This window comes from Rhinichthys klamathensis, unplaced genomic scaffold (assembly GCF_029890125.1).
Source record: "Rhinichthys klamathensis goyatoka isolate OS25496 unplaced genomic scaffold, OSU_Roscu_1.1 h1tg000035l_1, whole genome shotgun sequence".
In the NCBI taxonomy this organism is placed as follows: Eukaryota; Metazoa; Chordata; class Actinopteri; order Cypriniformes; family Leuciscidae; genus Rhinichthys; species Rhinichthys klamathensis.
In genome coordinates this window covers 1,916,006-1,937,225 of record NW_026606583.1, presented here as the reverse complement: position 1 = coordinate 1,937,225, position 21,220 = coordinate 1,916,006, and the positions used below count along the sequence as shown (strand labels likewise).

General features: G+C 38.2%; 1 protein-coding gene across 1 annotated transcript; it reads left to right on the top strand.

The window, feature by feature from the left end:
* Positions 1-1,029: 1,029 nt before the first annotated feature.
* Positions 1,030-20,073, top strand: mki67 (marker of proliferation Ki-67). The gene is made up of 16 exons (XM_056245841.1): positions 1,030-1,164; positions 1,664-1,770; positions 2,763-2,844; positions 5,476-5,591; positions 5,707-5,779; positions 11,617-11,686; positions 11,823-12,560; positions 13,090-13,322; positions 13,407-13,929; positions 14,045-14,166; positions 14,322-14,496; positions 14,575-14,697; positions 14,791-15,800; positions 16,014-16,068; positions 16,209-18,617; positions 19,565-20,073. Exons 2-16 carry the CDS (start codon positions 1,679-1,681, stop codon positions 19,654-19,656), a joined length of 5,913 nt encoding a protein of 1,970 aa, XP_056101816.1. The 5' UTR covers positions 1,030-1,164; positions 1,664-1,678; the 3' UTR covers positions 19,657-20,073.
* The last annotated feature ends 1,147 nt before the right edge of the window (positions 20,074-21,220 follow it).

Genomic DNA, 21,220 nt, shown 5'->3' with positions numbered 1-21,220 from the left:
CGGTTAGAACTACAAACACGAATGAAAAGTGTTCAAAAACTACAGACATGGAGGACGCGCGAGTCCGGCGGTTATGTAAAGAGGTTTAGATAAAGGGGTTTGAGTGATTAATTATCAGTATCTAACCTGACGAAAATGTATTTATTCAATGTTGTCCACATTATATTGCATCTGCGGCAGCATTGTGAACTTTTGCAAAGATACGTTTAGCCATTAACTTTTAAATGCATTATTATATTCAAATTCCAAACACATGAGGAGAGTCTCTGCATGAAAGGCCCATGACTGGCAGATGAACGTGCGACAACAATTCTCTCCGAAATGGTAAGAAGTTATATTAGATTGAATGGAGGATTTTAACTGTGACAAGATGATTGACAGGGCAGTTTACGGTGATAGGATGCACGCGACAGATCTGTACGTTGAAGATGAGGAAGTAGTATGTCCCAAAGCTTGCCTACTCTTTTGCTACACACTCAAAAGTATGTACTTTTTCTTCACAAAAAGAGTACATACTTTTAGGGCGTAGTATAAGTAGGCGAATTGGGATGCAGCGTCGGCTCTTTTGTGCTGCCTGCTTCACTCTTTTACAAACTAGGGCGGATCGTGTCTAGTTTAAAAGAGCGGTTGCACATTTAACATGATTTGATTGGCCACCTTTACTGTCGCGTTACGTCAACACTAAATCCTATTGGCTACGTCAAGTAACAAGTATTACTACTGGCCAACCAAATGCCTTCGCGCGGAATTTTGAATAGTTTTCAAACATTTGTAGTTATGCGCCTTATATTCCTCCGCAGATTAACAGGGAAACTAGTCCCTCACTTTTATAATGCATTATATGTTATATGAATCTTTGAAAAAGGCTCCGATTAATTATTTTCATCCAATATGTGATAATTTGTTTATATATAGCAAATAACTCGTAGCTGTTTTATTGTATTTTATTTTGCGTAGGGATATATGCCGTCAGTGAAGACGGCAACAACACGCGCTGACTGTCGATGCCTCGATGAACAGAGGGTTAATGTTGGTGCTAGTTTGTGCTAACGGCAGGAGCGACAAGGACAACTATCTGAATGCTGGATAATCTGATTTTAATTATAAAATCAGGGCCTAACATCGATGGAATATACTTTGACATTTTGATTTACGGAATTCCAGGTAAAGAGACGTTTCATTTTACGGATACAAAGGAACTGTTTAAACTGACACTATGTTAACGACAGATGCGTAACGTTATTTCCGTAACAATCAAAATAAATAGGTAACTTTATTTTCAGTGAATATGGCCACAAATAGTGTGAAAAATATTTTATTCCAGTCGGTCACTAAAACTAAGTAAAATGTGAATTTATACCTGTTCTTTTTTTCCAGTTATGTAATGTTTTAAATGTCTTTGGCCATGTGCTGATCTTGCGTTTTCAATTGTGTAACATATGAATGTGAACTAATGTTATACCATATGTAAATTAACTAATTAACGTTACATTGAAATGGAATATCCAGACTTTTTTCTTTGTAACGTTATAGTGTTAGTACTTTTGTTGTTGTTGCATTTATCTTCTCTGATGATATGCGACTTAACGTTGTGTTCATGAATCTTTATTGTAAATTATATTTTAATTATATTTTATTTTGTCTTTTGTGTTTGCTATACAAGGTAAGTTGTTTTAAAATGCCTTTGCTGGGGAAGATAGTCGTGATCAAAAGACATGGAGGTGGAGATGGGACTGAATTTCCCCTCACAGCGTCCTGTATGTTCGGAAGGTCAGTAACACATCTTATTACAATAATGGCTTAACTTACATGATGGCTGTGAATATTTTCAACTATAATGCTGCCAAGTTTTTATAGTGAGGCACGTGAAAAACAAAATCAATGGATAAAATTATTACTACACACTATGATTAAAAGTAAAATCAAAGTACATTTGTTTAAAAAATGTAACATTTGGTTTAAAATATCTGATAAATGGGAAGTGCTAAACATTTACAGTTCTTTGTGCCACATGTGCTGTTCTACTGCTCTTGATGCTAGGCGGGCTTCGTTGATGTCAAATTGACGTAGACGATCTCTCCAGCCAATCAGAATGCGTTATAACTTAACGGCATGAAGTACATGTAATCGTGCTAATTTTATAGATCATGCATGTAACAGGTTATAACCTTTTGTTTATTTAGTATATTTACTGTTATGTTTGGCAAAATATTCACTTATCTTAGTTTTGTCTGTTGATGTTAGTGGTTTATGAAAGTGGACAAGAGGGAATGGTGACGCATGAAACAAAGTTGTTTAAATATGCAGGTTTAATGTGTATAATAAAAAAAGGAAATTTTGAACAACAAATTGATAATGTACTTGAATGTGTGGTGCATATATGGTTTGTCATCTTTAACTTTTTATTTTATTTGAAATGTTCTAGACATCAATGAACAAAAACAATGTTGCCTGCAAAAACTAAGGCACTAATGCAAGAAGCTATTGCTTGAATATTTCAATCTATTTTAATAACTTATGGTGAAACTAGAAATAACCAATAAATGGAAGATAGATTCATGCATCTTTGAATATCAACTTAGACCACATGCAAAACAATGTATTGAAATATTTTAATTATACATTACATTTGTTTGAAAATGAAATAAAGTGGATTTTTGCCATGAATATAGCCACTATATGCATCATAGTTTAATATTTCTCATTCACCAAAAATGGGCTGTATTAAAAGCCGTTTTAATGTGGACTCTTTACCTTTTTAGGAAACTGGACTGTGATATTCGTATTCAGCTGCCGCAGGTGTCTAAAGAGCACTGTAAAATAGAGCTGAATGAGAACAAGGAGGTAATTATATTTTGATATTACACTATGCTCCTGGTTTCACAGACAAGGTTTAAGCTAGACCCAGGCTAAAATGCATGTTTGAGCTGTTTTAATTTATGCTTTGTTCACACTAAACAACTTTAAACGTCGGCAGATCGCTGTGCTGTTTAGACTACATTACTTGCTCTGGAATCTTTAAGTCGTTGTGGTGTTCACACTATGTGACATTACGTAAATGATCTGCAACGGGGTTACACACTACACAAGCTGAAAACAACTGTCACCCAACGACTCTATCCGGTCCCTAAACCACGTTTTGTCACGAAAACATATGCCAGAAGTGGAATGTGAAATAACTCAAAATAGTTGTCTATTCGAAAATGGACGCCGGGACAAAATTGGCGGTGCAAAAGAAAAAGTTGTTTACGCAATCTGTTTAGAACCCCCCGTTTTTATGCGTCGTTTAGTATTTCACATAGGGGTGTGCCGGTTTCAGAATTGGTGATGACGGTTATGACGTGAGTCAAATGTGACGGTTCGTAACATAACCGTCGTCAGATTAGCTACTGGCTCTACGTTTATTTAACATGAACAGCAAGACAACTAGAAGTGAATGTGCTTTCCATTAAGTGTATCACACAGTAAACAAATCTTTAACTAACAAAACAAACAAACGTTGCAATGAACGTGCTTTTTTAAAATAAATCACACACAGTAAACAAAACCAGGTGCGGTGAGACGTGCATGCTCGGGCAGATTCGGCTTGAAGTCGGTTATCCTCGGACGCGGCGCCGCGCGCGCTGTTACAAAAAAAGCCGTGCACACAGCCAAGCCAAATGGGGTCTTGCGCACCGAACGCGTCATTTTCGCCGCGCGCACCTTCGCGATCGTGCGGACGCGTCGAGTGTGTGGCTTTACTCCGTGTCCGTATCAGCGCGCGCTCTGATCGGTAAAGGGGCACAGACCTCTCCCGAATCATCTCCAGCACTCAGCCTCCGTTTCCCTCTTAAGCTGATATTAGTATTTAAGCATTCTCTATGATAAAAAAATGTTTGGAAAAAATATTTTAATAGCACGGTTTTGGTGGTTATAGAGTTCTAATGACGGTGTTCAACTATAACCGTCGGTCTCACGGTTATATAATAACCGTCACACCCAGGGCCGGATTAAGAGTTCAGAGGGCCCTGGGCACAATGTCTTGTAGGCCCCCCCTTAGGCAGGCCAAATGTATATTTTGTCCAAGGACATTTTAATATTGCATTTACAGTTTTACTGACTTAAAAGGAACTTTGTTGTACTATGCTGGAGTAAAGTTCCTAAATGGTCGTTCTTTCCCATAGGAATTTGTAAAACTATGTTGGGTGGACCTCTGTGCCTCTAGGGGGGTTCGGGGGCATGCTCCCCCGCAAGAAAATTTTGTACATTTTAAGGTTAAATGCATCAATCTCGTGCTCTTTGAGAGATCAAAATTAGCTTCAACCCATGAACTGCTCGTTGAACAAAGAAAAAGCATTGATTTGCACCAGGACAATAAAGAGGGCTCAAACATCTTTTTAGTTATGACATATAGAGTCTCAAGTCTACATTACATTATCACTGGTGTTTTAGGATGCCAAACAATTATTATAATAATGTAATAATGATTTATATAATTATTCCTATGACGTAAAATCCATATAGCCTATAAAATGTACTATATAAATGAAAATGAATATTTCAAAAGTATATTTTAGGCTACATTACACTATAATACAGGAAAATTAAAATGCTTTTGTCCTAACTTTCTTCACTTGCAAGAAATAAACCCTTGAGCTTTTATTTAGGAGAAAACACCAGATCACCATGCTGATCGCGTGAGCAAAGTGCACTTTTCTTTAAATCACGCAGCACAAACAGGATGTCTATTCTTAAAGTCTTATGCTGTTTTATAAAGGCACAAAGCCATATCATGGTTTCGATTTTAGTTCGTTGGCAAAATATAACGCTTGAGACCTTTATGTTAGGTTATACATTTTACATCTCATATGTGTTGGGAAAAGGGAGAGAGAGTTCGGCAAAAGGCGGATTTGAACTCGGGTCGAGCGCATCAAAAGTTGCTTTCGTTCACTTCACGCGCTACGATCTACGCCACTGCAGCTATTCCGTGACAGGCGTCTTTTTGCTAAAAGTTTGCACTTAGTGCAAATATACGCTCCGTTCTCTAAAATACATTTTATCAGACCGGCCCTCGCGGCCTCGAAACACTACCGGGCCGGGCCACCGGGGAAACTCCCGACTCTTCCGATTGCCACTCCGCCCCTGGTGCCCAGGGCCCCTTAGATGTCGTGGGCCCCTGGGCAAGTGCCCAGTTGCCCTAATGGTTAATCCGGCCCTGGTCACACCCCTAATTTCACACAAAGATTGGCGATTGTGGATCACCCGCAGATTTACACTCGATTACAGCCCGACCTGTTGGCGAGCTCGTTAACTTGCAAATCGGGCTTAAAATCCTCTAGTGTGAACTAGGCATTAAAGCAACTTGCACTGGCATATCTTAAAATATGTCAGTTTCATTGTTTTGTCTCAAGATGCTCACCAGTAATGTTTTTTTTTCTATGGCACATTTATAAAAGGTACTTAAATGTTTCATTTATTGTCTCTCTCTTGGTTTAGCTCATTTTGACCAATTTAAGCTCTGTGAACCCCACACGTATTAATGGACAAGTTATTAATCAATCTGAGCGGTTAAAGCATGGTGATCTCATCACAATCATTGATCGTTCTTTCAGGTGAGTCTGATTTTTATTATAATTATTATGAAAAAGCATTATTAAAGTTTTCTTTCTTGGAGAATCTTTGTTCTGAGAATAATTTTTGTGTGGTTTCATGTTGTCATAATGGTAGGTTTGAGTACCCACCACCCAAGACACCGAAGAAGAAGAGGCTGTCCACGGCTGGAAAAGACAAAACCGTTCAGGTATGTAGTTGATGTGAGTCTTCAGGGTTTTTCCTGGGTCAAAATTGGTCTTCGGTGGTGGCTGACAGACATTGTCATCCTTTCTTAGTTTAAAAAAAAAAAAGCTTTTTTTTTTTTTTCACTGAATTTCATAGCTTTGTAGGATAAAATCCTTCTTTACTAGACTTGATAATTATTTTTTATTAATTATTTTAGTAGAATAAAAAAGTAGCATTGAAAAGTTTATTTGGACTTAGGCCGTGTGTCCACCAAAGCGTTTTTAGGCAGCTGAAAACGCTAGACGCTCTGCTGAAAACGCCTAGCTGTGAGCGCATGAGAGCGTTTTGGAAGCGCAGCGTTTTTTCCGTTGAGACGTTTCGTTGCTATGATACAGAATATCCGCAGCACAGTTTACTTGTAACTGATTTCGCAGGTAATTTGTTTCATACTAAAAAAATATTTTTCATCCATTTTGTTCGGTTTGCTCTGCTGGTTGATGTCGTTGTACAGAAAGAATGTTGTGACAGTTGGTCGGTGTGATATTAGTCCCGCCCCTCCTCCACTGTGATTGGACGGTTGGTGAAAAGTGACAGTGATGAGCGCTGCGTTTTATCCAAAAGTTGAACATTTTTCAACTCTCGGCGACCAGTAAAAACGGGCGCTCAGCGCTTCAGCGTGTAAAAAACGGCGAACGCTCAGCGCTTGAGCGTTAAATACACGCTCAGCGCCTCGTTGCGCTCATGGCGTTTAAAAAACGCGGCGCTCCCATTTAAAACGTACGCCAGGCGCGAGTAAAAACGCTTTGGTGGACACACGGCCTAATAGTCTCATTTTCTACCATATACAATTGAATACAATTAGCAGCTAGCTAACAACAACTTGCTTTTTGAATGATTTTTTTATGGTTTCACCTCACTCCAGTCTAAACTAAATTATTTTTTGTTAATTTTTCTACACATTGGGCATAAAAAAAAAAAAAAAGTTTGGTTCCGGTTTGTTGTCAGTTGAGGTCATGGGTCGGTAGGGATTTTTTTTTTTTTAGTGGCAGCAAGGGATAGGTAGGAAATTATTCAGGGCTCAACCTTAAGCCTTTTCATGTGCTTGCCCTCCGAACAAGTAAATCTGTCATTCACATCAAAAAAGTTGCTTGTCCGGATTTTTTTAAATTTTATTTATTTATTCTGAAGCAATATTCTCATCCGTGTTCAATCAGCTTTGATATTTAAATTGGCATATTGTAATATCTTTACCTTTGAAGGGCCCCCAAAGCTCCCCAATCTTATTAAATGCCCTATAGTGTCGTCTTATTCTAAATAATTGAATTTATTGATCAAATTTAGGAATTTAAAATGAAAGATGAAGCATACTGTTACCCTATGGAGGGCTGATCAAATTAAATAATTTACACTGAAAATTTACAATTGCATAAAATAATGTTATGAAATTGATTTAAATGTACAAATAAGAAACATTGGAAAGAAGTATACTAGGCTACTTATAAACATAATACTAAACTGCCAATAGGTGGCGGCAGGCGGCCGTATTAATGAGTGAGTCATTGATTCATTAATTCAAACGATTCGTTTAAACGGTTGATTCATTCAAGAATGAGACAGATGTCAATGAATGGGTCATTGAATCTTTGACTCAACCGATTCGGTCAAAATGCTGAATCATTCAATAATGAAAACAGGTTGAGTGTTCCTGTGAGATGCGCCGTGGTTCTGCTGTGATTTTTGTTTGGAACTATTTTCGCTGCAGAAACAGAACAAAAACAGCCAATATTGCATCTAAAATGTAAGTGACTTAATTTTAACTGTTTATTGAACTGTTGTAGGAAATCAATGTCACATTTTCAATCATGATATGGTATTCAGGAAAAATAATTGAGGCTGCTTAACACATGTTAAAATATAGAAACTCCACATTTAGATTTTTTTATAGGCAGTATGTTGTTAACTGTGTGTGTGTGTGTGTGTGTGTGTGTGTGCTGCGCTCATGTTTCTCCTCGAGAGGCTGCGCGAGCGTCAACAGCGCAACCTCACCGTCAGCAGGCTACTATACATTTATTATCCACAATCGAACGCAACTTACAATAAAAGTAATAAAATCAGAATCATTCTCTCGGTTTAGTGATTCCCTAGCAGCTAGTTATTTTTTTTGTTTGTTATTGATGTTCTAATCAGGCTACTTGTCCGTTCGGGCAAGTAAAATTCTCTAACTTGTCCTTCAAAAATCCATTTGTCCCGGACAAGTTAGACGGTCTCTGGAGATACGAAGCGCGGCAGGTTAGAGTGTTTTGGATTGCATAAAATAATAAAAGAAACGAACAAATACATGGCGAAAGAAGTGGTAGACAGCAGAAGATGTAGCTGCCTCGTTTGTTTTGCTGGAGGACAACACGCATCGCGTGCTATAAAAATACGGTGCTGTACAAAAACGTAAATTATAGTTCGCCTCAAAGTTTTTTATTTGTGTATTTATTAAATTTTTATTATTTCTTCCCCAAGCTCATAAAATAAATTTGGGTCGCACATAAATTGACAGGGTCGGTCGGAAACCGGAACCAAACAATTTTTTTTGAGGAAAGAAGAGTGAAACCCTAGAATGTTTTTTTTTTTTTTTTTTTATAATGTTTCCTGGGTTACCCTTATAATGTTAGTATGTTTTTTAGATAAAAAATAATCATAATTTAGAAATAAATGGCATTTTTCCTAGCCTGCTTTTAGCCTCTGATTTGAACACTCTGTTTGAAGGGGCGTGTCTGCTGTGGGATTCAGTGTAACCGCGGCCACTGCTGTGATTGGCTGACATGCTTGCATATGAAATAGCAACGCATTACATGTGAAACTCTCTCCCGAATACTTTTACTACTGCTATTATACGTTTTTACTATAAAAGCTATCGTGAGATGTTTTTAAAGTATTTAGATCTATTCCCATCACATAAAATGTTGCCGTGATGAGCATTGAGCAGATGACTGTGTGTTGATCGCGAGAATGAAGATCTAATCATTGCAAAGCAGTTTCTGCACTCTCTCTGCTTTCACCAATGCAAACACGATGATGTAAATACAGTAAGAGCTTCGTTGTGCAGTAACGTGCGACATTGATTTCATAACGAGTTTGGCAAGTGTCCAGATAAACTCGCGCTGTGTGGAAAGATTGTTCTTTGATCGCTTTCTGTATATAATTTGTTCACAAATTAAATACGATTATTTTCATCCTACTAAAAGAAACGATGTGAAGCTGATATTTTAGTCACTGGCTTGACTTACTGATGCATAAACAGTATTGAACGATTTTGAGAGAAAGATTACCTGTCTGAACTTGAACAATTACTCATCAGAAAGTGTTGCTTGGTAGCTCGATCCGAGGCCAGCTCTGTATTGGCCCAAGTTGAGGAAACACTCGGTGAAATGTTTGGAAATTTCCAGAGAAAATAAAATTAACCCATTGTTTCTTCAGAGGCTCAGATGAAGGAACTAAAAAATACTTTTGTGTTCATGTGTACATCCACACTGAGCAACTGCCATGCTTCGGCTGCGCAGTTCCACCTGGCATTGAGGGCTGGCATTATGCAAATATTTGGAGGCGTACATATTAATGATCCCGACTATTGCGTCACAGTCGGTATTGTGTGGAGAACCGACCGTTTTTCAGGGGTGTTTTTCATAAACGTGAATTAAATGAGAACGGGAAAACAGTCCAGTTTGAGATTCACTCTATGTCATGTCCATGCACTGAACTCTTGTTATTTGACTATACCAAGGTAAATTCAATTTTGAACTATAGGTCACCTTTAAGGCTAACCACTCTTGCTAAATTGGGTAAGCACACTTGCGATCTCATTTCAAAGGTGTTCTGAGTAAATTTGTTGGTAACACTTTACAATAAGGTTTGATTTGTTAACATTAGTTAATGTATTAGGTTAATTAACTTGAACTAACCATAAGCAATACATTTGTTTTACTGTCTTTATTAATTAATCTTTGTTAATGTTAGTTAATAAAAATACAGCTGTTCATTGTTTGTTAATGTTTTCTTCACACAGTGCATTAACTAATGTTAACAAATGCAACTTTTGATTTCAATAATGTAGGCTATTAGTAAATGGTGAAATTAAGATTAATAAATTCTGCAGAAGTTTATAGTTAAATGTTAACTAATGTAGTTAACTAAAGTTTAATAAATGGAACCTTATTGTAAAGTGTTACTTATTTGTTATACATCGATTCAGACGTCTCGTGAGTTCAGTGTTGGACGTGTCATTAGCGGACATGTACGGCATGTGTTGTGTGATTATCCTGGCAGTTAGGACATCGCACAAGATTTGCAGACCTGCCAACCTGTACGCATTTTGCGTAGCGGGTACGCATTTGACCTCAGTACGCTGGTACGATTTGTCACTCTAAACTAAGCAAAAACCTGGTGACGCCTCTGTGCACACGCAGTCCTCAAATCAAGCAACAAAATAAGTGGAGTTCGACCAATCATATCGCTGGTTTCATTCCCCAAATAGCAAGTGGGGATGATTGACAGATGCGTTAGGCCTATCATTAAAAAGAGACTGAAAAACGACAGCAATAAAGAATGCCGCTCGATCCCTCTTCCACTCCCGCGGCCCGCCGTCTGACTGATTTCATAAGCGAGGACAGTAAAGTAGTCACAGTACTTCTGACTCCTGAAGGTAAACGGCCTGGGCTGGATGTGGAAAGTTGAAGTATTGTATTGAGTTAATTTAATCTGGATTTGATTATCACACGACAGTGATCGCATGGATTATTTTAAAATACTCCGTCATTCATGGTCACTCAGATAAGAGGAAGACATCATTCAGCCATGCAAATTATAAAATGCTTAAGTATTGATGAACAATAAATCTAAATAAAATTAAAATCGCTATGGCTTAGTGATAATGAAAGTTTTGTGATTTGTGGATTACTGATAAGCGCGAGTCTGGAGAAACAGGCGTTTATTTATTCATTCTCAGTGTTGATAAACGTAGCCTGCATGTGTTACGTTATTGTGTTAATAACTAAAGTACCTAATTTTGTATGAACTAGCGCGTTAGTTACTTATGGATTAAAAAGTACCGTTGTGTGTGATCTATCTCACAGATCATAGACAAAGACCACACACAGAGAGAGAAGATAATTGTAAAGTGAAAATTGATGGGCCAAGTTTAAAAATTTTCCTGTCAATGTCAGAAAGCATTTTTTATTATCCATCCGTGTTTTTAAAATTTGTTAAATGACGGACGTTTTATTATTAACACAACACTATGTCAGATTCGTCTAACTTATACTTGACATTCTTTTTAGGAGTCCGATAATAGCAAAACGAATCACTTATTCTGTCTATTCATTGTCAACTATTTTCTATAAGGCTAAAGTTTATTCAGCGAATGCGTGTCCTGTTTAAAATGTGCAATGTTCAAATGCAAAGACAGCACGTCACAAATAAAAGCCCTTTTTTTCTTTTCTTTTTATCTAGTATCATATTTGGAAATTGGAATAATAAATTAAGTAGAACTATCTTAGATGTACATCTATTTGTTGTTGTTTTTTCTAGGGGTTTCTAAATTTTAGACTAGGTAACCAGCACAGATTATATGCAATGCTATATTAATCATGAATAAAAAATGGTTTTGAGCAGTATTGAAACTTTGGACTTCCACTGTATATTGCAGTGCAAGTGAAATTTTGGATTTTGGTCAAATTCAAAAAACTTAAGAAGTCAGAACTAGAATTATGAAGATAGACATGTTTGTCTTGCATTCTCAAAAAATATATGACAACCCCAATTTATTTTTTGTCAATTTATTTCTTGTTAAATTTTGGATTTGTCATCCTGTAGGCTTTGCAAGACCAGCAGGAAAAAAGCACACCCGTTCATGCAGAGAAGAGGAAGTCGGAGCATTCATTTGGTTAGTGATCATGAAATTTATTTTCTATGATATTCTATACATTTCTTTGTTTGCAACATGTTTGATGAAGTTGTTTCTTCCCCCTAGTTTTGCTAATTCTGATAGAATATAATTGTCTTGTGTGCTATATTTACAGACACTTGTTTAAAAGATGGGTCAAATTTACCGCCATCGGTGGATCAATCTGTTGAGAATGAACCAGAAGATGGCAAAATTAAAAAGGACAGTATGTCACCTTTTTGTGAGCTCTACCAAATGGTCAAACAGGACCTTGTTGCTAAATCACCATGGAAATCTGAGCTACCAAAAACACCTCTTGCAAGACCTCAGGTTGATCATGAGGAAGCTCCCGCTGCAGATGTTAAAAGTAGCCCTAAACCGGTCACAACTCCATCTACCAAGAAGCGAAGATCCTTGAAATCCAGTTATGAAGATATTACTGGACCAGCTATCCCTCAGAGCTCATTTAATGCAAATCAGGAAGAGAAACCTGCCGATGATATGCCGTCTGTAGGGTCCATCACCCCCTCATTGACAGAGAAAATTGTAACTCCTGTCTCCCAGAAGAAGAGAACACCCTTGAAAACGCCTCAGAAGTTCAGTGCTGGTGAGGTTGTCCAGCAAATTCTCTTAGAGCCTCAGTCTGAGGAGAAAACTCCTAAATCCCCGAAAGGAAGAAGTGTTGGATCAAAGGATCAGAGCCTTGATCTCCAAATGCCTTTGGGCCAGCCTCAGACTCCAGGCCCAGTAGGTAAGAACACTGAAGTGAAAATGTCACCAAGAACATCCCCAAGATCAAATGCTGGAAAAAGGTTTCAAGTCCAAGGTGGTCCACATGAGATTAAGGCTACAACATCAAGTTCTAAGAACAAAGGTAAGACCGTAAACACTGTCTATGGTAGCGATCATAAGAGCAAATCACCTTTTAAAAATAACTTGGTGGATCAAATAACGATTGTATAGATTACATACACTAGGTGGCGACAGGTGACTGTTTAAAAAATGTATGTACCTTTGAATCATTCAGTCAAGATTCATTCAAAAACGCTGATCCATCCAGTAATTAACGAGTAAAGTATTTGAGTGAGCCATTGAATCATTCATTCAAACCGATTTAAAAAAATAAAATTCATTCAAATTAAACATTTTAAATAGACTGTAGCAACTACATTTTGTCAGAACCTCTGGTAAATTACATGTTATTTTTTGTTGTCTGTTCAGAATAGCGGGAGAAACATGATCTCTGTTTGAAACAAAAGAATCTTGATTCTCAATTTATCCAGAATCGTGCAGTTCTACTTGTTTGTTTTTTTTGGCATGTACACTATTTGTCAATTAGGTAAATGTTGCAAACTTTTGCCGTTATTTAAAAATATATCACCATACTTTTGTATGTCCTGCAGATGGTACTTCAATTAATGAGCTGTGCAGCGGAAACAAATCTCACACCGAAGTAACAGTTCCAAAAGCAAAGAGAAAGCGAGTGTCCTTTGGTGGACAGTTGACCCCTGAGCTATTTGACAAACGCCTGCCCCCGAATTCCCCCCTCCGCCGAGGGGCAACTCCACGATACAGTTTGGGACCTTCCCAGAAACCTCAATCTCTCCTACGACGAGCATCCACCCTTGGTCTTTTGGTAATACTTAAAACCAATTTTTAAGGACAATAACATTTATCTATTGAAAACTTTCAAAGATTTTTAATGTTTCTTTATTTTCAGGCTCTTCGACTTGAAGAAACTGCTCCAGATGTTCAAAATAGTTCTCCGAAGAAAGCTTCACCCAAACGCGCTGCGAAGATTCAATCACCTGCCAAAAAGTCACCGAGTATCAAGGCTAAAACTCCATCACCAAAACATCAAAAGTCACCATCTGCTACACCCAAGGTACCTGCAACATCCTCTACTCCTGCCACACCCAAGACACCTGCATCTGCTAGAAGAGCATCAACTTCAGCTGTTGAGGCTGCCAGTGACATGTCTTTAACTGAGACACCCAGGGTCCAGGGGAGGTTTTCAGTCTCTCGTATCAGTACTCCATCGCCTGTCCAGGACCAGGAGGAGAAGTCTGAAGTACAGTCTACCATTGTAGAAGACATGCCTCAGAAGTGCGTAACACCAAAGATACCCTTAAGGAGGAAGAGCATGAAGTCTTCTGTAAGAAAAACTCCTAAGAGTACAATTAAAAGTGCACTTGATGTAATTCGTTCAAGACGCAGTGGAGCATCACGGGCTAATCTAAAAGGTGAAAGATTTAATCTGGTTATATTCATGTTGTCCTGTTTTGAGGTATTAATCTTTAATTGATTTTGATGGTTTAAATAAATATTTAAAATGTATGTTTGTTTCTCTGTTTTAAGTGTTGACTTCTTGGGCTGATATTGTGAAGTTTGGTCAGATCAAACCTCAAACAGAAGTTACAACTAAGAAAAAAACCACAAAGAGCAATGTGGTCAAAAGAAATGTGGTGCCAAAACCCAAGGTAAAATACAAAAGATTCTTATCAGTCTCAAAAATGTATGTTTCCCATAAGTTTTTTTTTTCTTCATTTTTCTCATTTCTGTTGATGGTTTTAGCTCATTGAATGGCTGATTAATCTATGACTTAATTACAAATTACATTTAATTACCTATGCAGACACCTGCACGGAGGTTGAAGGATGATATCAGCACTGGGCATGCGGCATCTCCAGTCACCATTGTTGTCGGCAAAGCCCATGTGAGGACGAACCAGTCTTTTGGTGCTGCACCTAAAATAGTCAACAACATAGCACTATTCAAGAAGGACATGAAAATGGATGAGGACTTTACAGGTTTGTTCAGTATTGAAGAAAACAATGTGTATAAATGTTCTGTGAAATTGTTAGTTCAAATTCTATATGTTTTGTTAGGTGTTGCAGACATTTTCAAAACGCCAGCCAACAGCAGGTCTAAAAATATGGTTCCCATAAATAATGAATGTCCCGAGATGCCTTTGGATGAGATTTCAGTCATGAGAACGCCAGAAGAATTGGGTTAGTGTTTTGGACTTGTTGCAAGTTAGTTATCTACTGTGTATTGTTTTGATATCATTGATTTCATGGCCTTGTTTTTCACTCCCCACACAGGTGAAATGATTGTCTCCCCAATAAGTGTTAACTCCACTGCCAAATGTGGACAGTACAACAATGAAGCAGTTACACGACTTCTTTTGGACAACCAGGATGGTAGTTTATTGGAAGATGAAGGTCTTTCTCAACTCAGTGACAACTCAAATGAGGCAAGTGGCCATGACATCATTCCAGATCAAGAGATGTCCCCCAATGACCAAACAGAGGAAGAGGCTGCCCCTGAAATGGTAGTCAAAACCCCAAAACAGAAAGCAGCACCATCCTTGTGCCTCACTGGAGTAAAGCGACTCATGAAGACACCCAAACAGAGGGGTAAACCAATTGAAGACTTAAGAGGAAAGCTGCTCAAGACCCCCAAGGAATATAAACCTCCCCAGGAAGATTGTCTGGAAGGCATTAAGGAACTCCTAAAGACTCCCAAATACAGGGGAGCTCCAGTAGAAGACATGGTTGGAGTGAAAAGAGTGATGCAGACACCAAAAGAAAAGAACAACCCTGTACTCTGCGCAGCTGGTCTTCAGAGGCTTATGAAAACTCCCATAGAAAAGTCTGAGCAACATGAAGAACTTGCGGGTTTGAAAGAATTGATGAAAACACCAAAATTAAAGGGAGACCTGGAGGAGAATCAGTTTGGGCTGAAAAGGTTGGTGAAGACACCTAAACAGAAGAGAAATCAAGTCGAAGAGGACCTAACTCGTGTTAAAGAACTGATGAAGACCCCTGAACACAAAGAGCCAGTTGAAGATCAAATGGGTATTCAAAGGCTGATGCAGACTCCCAAAGAGAAGGTTGAACCTGTAGAGAACTTGGCTGGTGTAAAGCAGTTAATACAGACCCCTAATCAAAAAGGAGAACCTTTCAGCAATCAGTTGGTAATCGGTAAACTGATCATGACCCCTCAACATGGAGTGATGGCAGAGGAAGTTATTACTGGCTTTAAAGAAATTGAAGAACCAGAAAATAACTCTACCCTGACAACAGAAAATGGTCTGACTGTGCCTATTGAGGTAAATGGCTAGGTTACTCCTGTTAAACATGCACATCATGTCTATGCAGTAAATAATTTAGTTGATTACAATGGAACTTTTTGTCACACTGCTGGCTTGCATTGTAAGGAAATGTTATTCTGATAGATGGTATAGTCATTATTTGTTTTAACTTTAATCTAGTTTATTTATATATATATATATTTAACTGATCTTCATATATTTAATGTCTAGATACAGGAGCCTCTTCTAACAGTGGAAAGTGGTACTGCATTCGTGCCAGCTAAAGGTCAGTTAAAATTGGGAAATGCACGTTCTCTACTTTGTTGTTCTCGGTCCTAAAATTTAGGTTTTGTTTAATGTTAAACAGGAGGTACACAATGTTTAACTACTTGGATTAAGCTGAATTTATGTTGTCTTGACTCATAGATCTCGATGAGGAATGCGACAAAGAAAATATCTGTCCAGTTGAAACCATGGAGACTGAAGTGGATTCCCAGTGCACCACTGAAGTCATTGATTCTATTCACAGTGATGTAGAGACTGATGCTGTAATCCCCCAGGAAACGCATCCTGACAAGATTAAAGAGTCGTCGGTTTCAGTTGAAGCTATTGATGTCTGTTTTTCTGGGACTGATGAGAAAAATGAAGAGCAGTCTGAAGACACTCTGTGTACCTCTGAAAATAGCAGCGCAACAGTTGAAGCTACCCTAACTTCATCCATTGCTGGGGAAGAGGAGATAATCAAGTCTTCACTTGCCAACAAAATTCAGCGTGGCAGTCGAGGCAGAGTGCCACAGAAATCCAAAAATGCTGACAATGACAAGGTCAAACCTCCTGCTGTGTTTTCAGTAACTGAAGAGAAAAATATAAATGGTCCACTTCCCTCTAGCCCTGCCAGGGGAAGGAGAGGCAAGAAGCTTCTCGAAGTTCCAGAAGTCACTGCCAGCCCAGTCAGAAAATCTGCCCGTGGTAGAATTCCCAAGCACCACTTTGTGGGTGAAGAGGAACAGAACACTGAGGCTTCCCAAGTTCCTGTAGACTCCACGAAAACCGAGAGACCAGACTGCCTACCTGTAGTTACCAAAACCAGGAGAGCAAGAAAAGCTAAACAAGATGATGTTGCAATTGAGCCCATTGATGATATAAATGCTGGTGACCTACAGTGTTCTGATGCACCTGCAAATGAAGAGCTTGTCCAAGCCCCTGTTGTAAAACCTGGGAGGAGAAAGAAAATGGATAAAACGGGAAGCCATCCTTCAGAAGAACTTGAACAGAAAACACCTGAAATTGTTTGTGAGGTAAATGCTGTTGCACCAGGTGGTGTCAAATTGTTGGCTTCACCAGTTACTGAGACTGTCTCTGCAACTAGAGCTAGGAGAGGAAGGCCACCAAAGAAGGAACACTTGAAAACTGAGCAAACCCCTACTTTGGAAAATGAAATAACCAGCACTCATGCTGCTGTAGTGGCAGAGAAGCCACTGACACCTGTAGCAAAGTCAGGGCGAGGAAGGAAGGTTAAAAAAGAAATTGTCAAGGAGCAGCTCTTGGATAATGATGATGCCATGGTTGTTTCTCAAACTGTAGCAGAGGTGAATGTTGAACAAGATAAGCCTGAAGCACCTGTGGTCAAGTCTGGCAGAGGACGAAAGGCCAAACAGCAGAAACCACAGATGGCTGAAGAGGTTGTTGACCAACCAGCTGTAGATGCCAGCACACTTTTACCTGTGACCGAGGAACACACTGAAACAGTGGTGAAATCTGTGAAGGGAAGTAGAAAGACAAAGCAGTCAAAGTTGTCAGTTTCAGTTGTGACCGAGGAGAACATTGTCAGCCTTGTTGAACAAGCAGAGACCCCTGTTGTGAAATCTGGTCGTAAAAGGGCTGTTATTGCAAAGGAAACAGAAGTGGAGGCAGAAGTTTCTGTCAAAAGAGGTCGCCGTGGTGTTGCAAACCCTGCACCACCAGTTGCTGTGGTGTCCAGCCGTGGACGTAAAGCAGCTGCCAAGGCAGAGTCAGAGGTTACTGAGGATGTAGCTTCATCAGAAGAGCCAGCTAAACCCGTTAAACATACCAGACGAGCAGCAAAAGTACCCGAATCAAAGAAAGAAGAAAATTTCATGACACATGCATGTTCTGAATTGGTTGCTGCTGAGAATACAGCAATTGTGGCACTGGAGAAGGTGGGAAGAGGTACCCGTGGCAGAAAAAAGAAGGATTCAACTAAAGACATCCCTAACAACCCAATCAAAGAATCTTCTAAAGCCAAGGAAGCTAGTGAAATTAAACCCTCAAAAACTGTTAACTGGAACCCAGATTTGGTGGTCTCTAAAGACATTGAAGAGATCAAACCTTCTGCAGATGTAGAACAACAGCTGAAGAAATCCAAAAGGTTAGGCAAAATACCAGCTGAGACATCCTCCACATCAAATCAGTCAACTGATCTGCCACCCAGGGGCCGCAGAGGAGCCAAAAAAGAGGAACATCCTGTTGAAGTTCAGATAAAAATCAAGCCATTGAGGGGAGGAAAGGCAGTGGGCTCTGCTGCACCTAAATCAGATCTCAGTGATAGTAAGGCATCAACTCCCCCCAAAAGGAAAAGGAATGATTTGCTGGAGGTAACTGAGTCGTCAAATATGGAACCTTTGCCAAAGAAAAGAGGCAGAGTAGCCATCAGCGCTAAAGTTGCAGCTGAGGTCTCCAGCAAAGAGAAAATGCCTGACACTGAACCAGAAAGGGCTGAGGTTAATCCCAAGAAGACTGGTAATAGAGCTGTAAGAGGGCAGAAAAAGGCAGCCCAGGAACCAGATCCAGCACCTGCTCAGAAGTCTGTTTCAGGTACGCATTCTGTAAATGCTGTCTCCAGTGTATTCTAGAATACAAGATAACTTTACATTGGGGTCTAGTAAGACGGGTGTTAAGTCAACCCGATTGTGCATCTTGTGACTGTAAAAAAAAAAAAAGATCTATCCCTAATTGGACGGGACTAGTCTTCATGGAGGATGTTATAGAAATTTGTGTTTCACAGTTGTACATTGTGATTTTAATCCTGTCTGAATCTGCCATGTCTGTGTTTTTCTCATAAAACCTTAGTAAAAATTCCAGGGCAAATTACCTACGTTTTTTCAGTTAACCCAACAGTCCTCTGGGAAATCTAATCCTATCCAAATGCCTGTGACTTCCAATATTGTATTGTACTAACGCTTAATGTTTTTTGACCCCTCTGAGCTACCGTTTGCGCCCCAATCTTTCGCAGTCTTTCATTTATGAAGTTTATTTAAATAGGGGTTTAATGATAAATGAAAGATAAATCAAGTGGTTCATTTAAATAAAACATACGTCATGCGTGATGCAAGCACAGCAGATGATCTTCTGTAAAGTCCACGACTAGAAAACTCACCTCTGTAATAAACATGGAGATGTTAGTACTGTTAAATCGTTACATGAAATAACAGACATTGAGTAATAATAATTTGAACTCAAAAACATCTTTTAAAAACTTGTGCCTTCTGAATAGGGCTTTGTGTCAAAAAGATGTAATAACCATTGGACCCACTAGCATTAAATAAGTACAACATATTTTGCCTGTTTGATCTTACACAATAAATATTTATATTTTGCTTTGTGGCATGTAAGGCCACAAAAGCTGATAGGCTTGGCAAGTGTAATGGGTATATACTGTTTAGACCTGTTTTATGTACATTCAGTAAATGTTATTTGTTGTGCTGTATCATTTATTCAACTTTTGAGAGTGAAAAGTTGACATTTTTATGTTTTCTCACAAGGGACCACCACTCGAAGAGGAAGAAATGTTAAAGTAGAGGAAGTGGACATCTCTACTGAGGCAGCTCCCGTCAGGCGTACCAGGAGGAAGTGAAGCACTGATCTTACAGAGTGGTCTTAATCTTCAAATCTCTGAAAAAAAGTTTTAGTTTTATATGTTTGTACTATTTCATTATGACATTTTTCTATAAATTTCTCAGTGTAATTTTAGCTGTTTTTATTTTTTTAGTGAAGTGTTTGTGTACACTTATCGAATGTTTTAATTCAAGAAAATGTTTAAAGACCGTTTCTACTGTTTAAACTAAACTTCCCTCCAAAACATTTATCTTCTATATTCCCTTTTGTGTTCCTTTATTTGTTTTTTGAGAAATGTATTAAAAGAATAAAATAAGCTAGGTCGTACAAAACTTGGCTTTAGCTGTCACAATTTCTATGTAATGTGGGTTAGTGGTGTTACATGTTTGATGTGACATGCTTGAAAGTTTTCATTAAAAAGATATTTGTAACCTCATGTTTGATTCTTTTCAAATTTATTCTGTTCGACCTAAATATGTTTAGAATATTCATCCATTCTTGTTTCTAATGCATGTGTGCCAGAGATCAGCATGTATCAACTACTTGTGTGAGGGGAAAATGCCTGCAGTGCAACACAAGAAAAATGGTTAATGGTGTATATACATTATACACCATTATATGTATTATACAATATACATTACGATGGTTGTATATAATGTTGATAACATGGTACTTTTGATACATGAATACCATAGTATAAATAGGCTATTATGTGTCTTTACATGGTACTCTATATATACTAACTTTGTGTTATCATGGTTGATGTCCAAATCTTATTAGGGAATGTAAAGTGTCACTTCTGAGGTGGCTTAAGAAGTTTTTCATTCTTTGGACAGAAGGGCAGCATCTCTAGCTTAAATAAACGAAGAAAAAATTAGTTATAAATTCTCTTAATAGTAATATCACAAAAATACTATGTACTACCATGGACCTGAATGATTGCTATTATAAGTTAGCACCATGGTATTTAAGTGGTACTCCAAGGTGCTATAAAATTATTATGGTAGAGTAAGATATCCCTGCAACCTTTAATTTTTCTCTTATGTTAATAAATGTAATCTCAACCTTTATTGATTGGCTCTGTTCTTATTATTCTTGAATTTTCATTAATTTGAGATTTATTAAAACTGACCACTTAAGCAATCTATTTTTAAATTTTATTTTTTATCATTGGATAGTAGTTACCTGTGCATTTGTTTTGATTATTAAAAGGTTTTAGGTTTAATTGTTAATGGTGGTGTTTGGACAGTAATTCATTTAGATTTGTATAATAACAAAAGGTTAATATTTTAAAGTGGAACGTTAAAGAGAGAGCAGGTCCTAAAGGCATATGGCTGTTGCTGTTTTTATGGTTTAATTTATTAATAATTATAATTCATTGAGCTATTTAATAATTCGAGTGGTGAGGTATTGCAGTGTAAAATTAGTTGTATATTATTATTATTATTTATTTATTTATTTATTTTTACAAAATTTCAAGCCTTGATGCACATCGCAGTTCCGCCACACCAGCAGGAGGCAGTACTCCGCACAGCAGCTCAAACTGAGGCGTTTACGTCATCAGAGTGATCCGTTGAACAGCG

Bases quoted from the DNA above. Each gene is read 5' to 3' on its own strand.
- mki67 (XM_056245841.1), top strand. From the start codon at position 1,679: ATGCCTTTGCTGGGGAAGATAGTCGTGATCAAAAGACATGGAGGTGGA. The intron at 2,845-5,475 runs GTAATTATATTT...CTCTTGGTTTAG, and splicing joins AGCTGAATGAGAACAAGGAG to CTCATTTTGACCAATTTAAG. The intron at 12,561-13,089 runs GTAAGACCGTAA...TATGTCCTGCAG, and splicing joins ATCAAGTTCTAAGAACAAAG to ATGGTACTTCAATTAATGAG.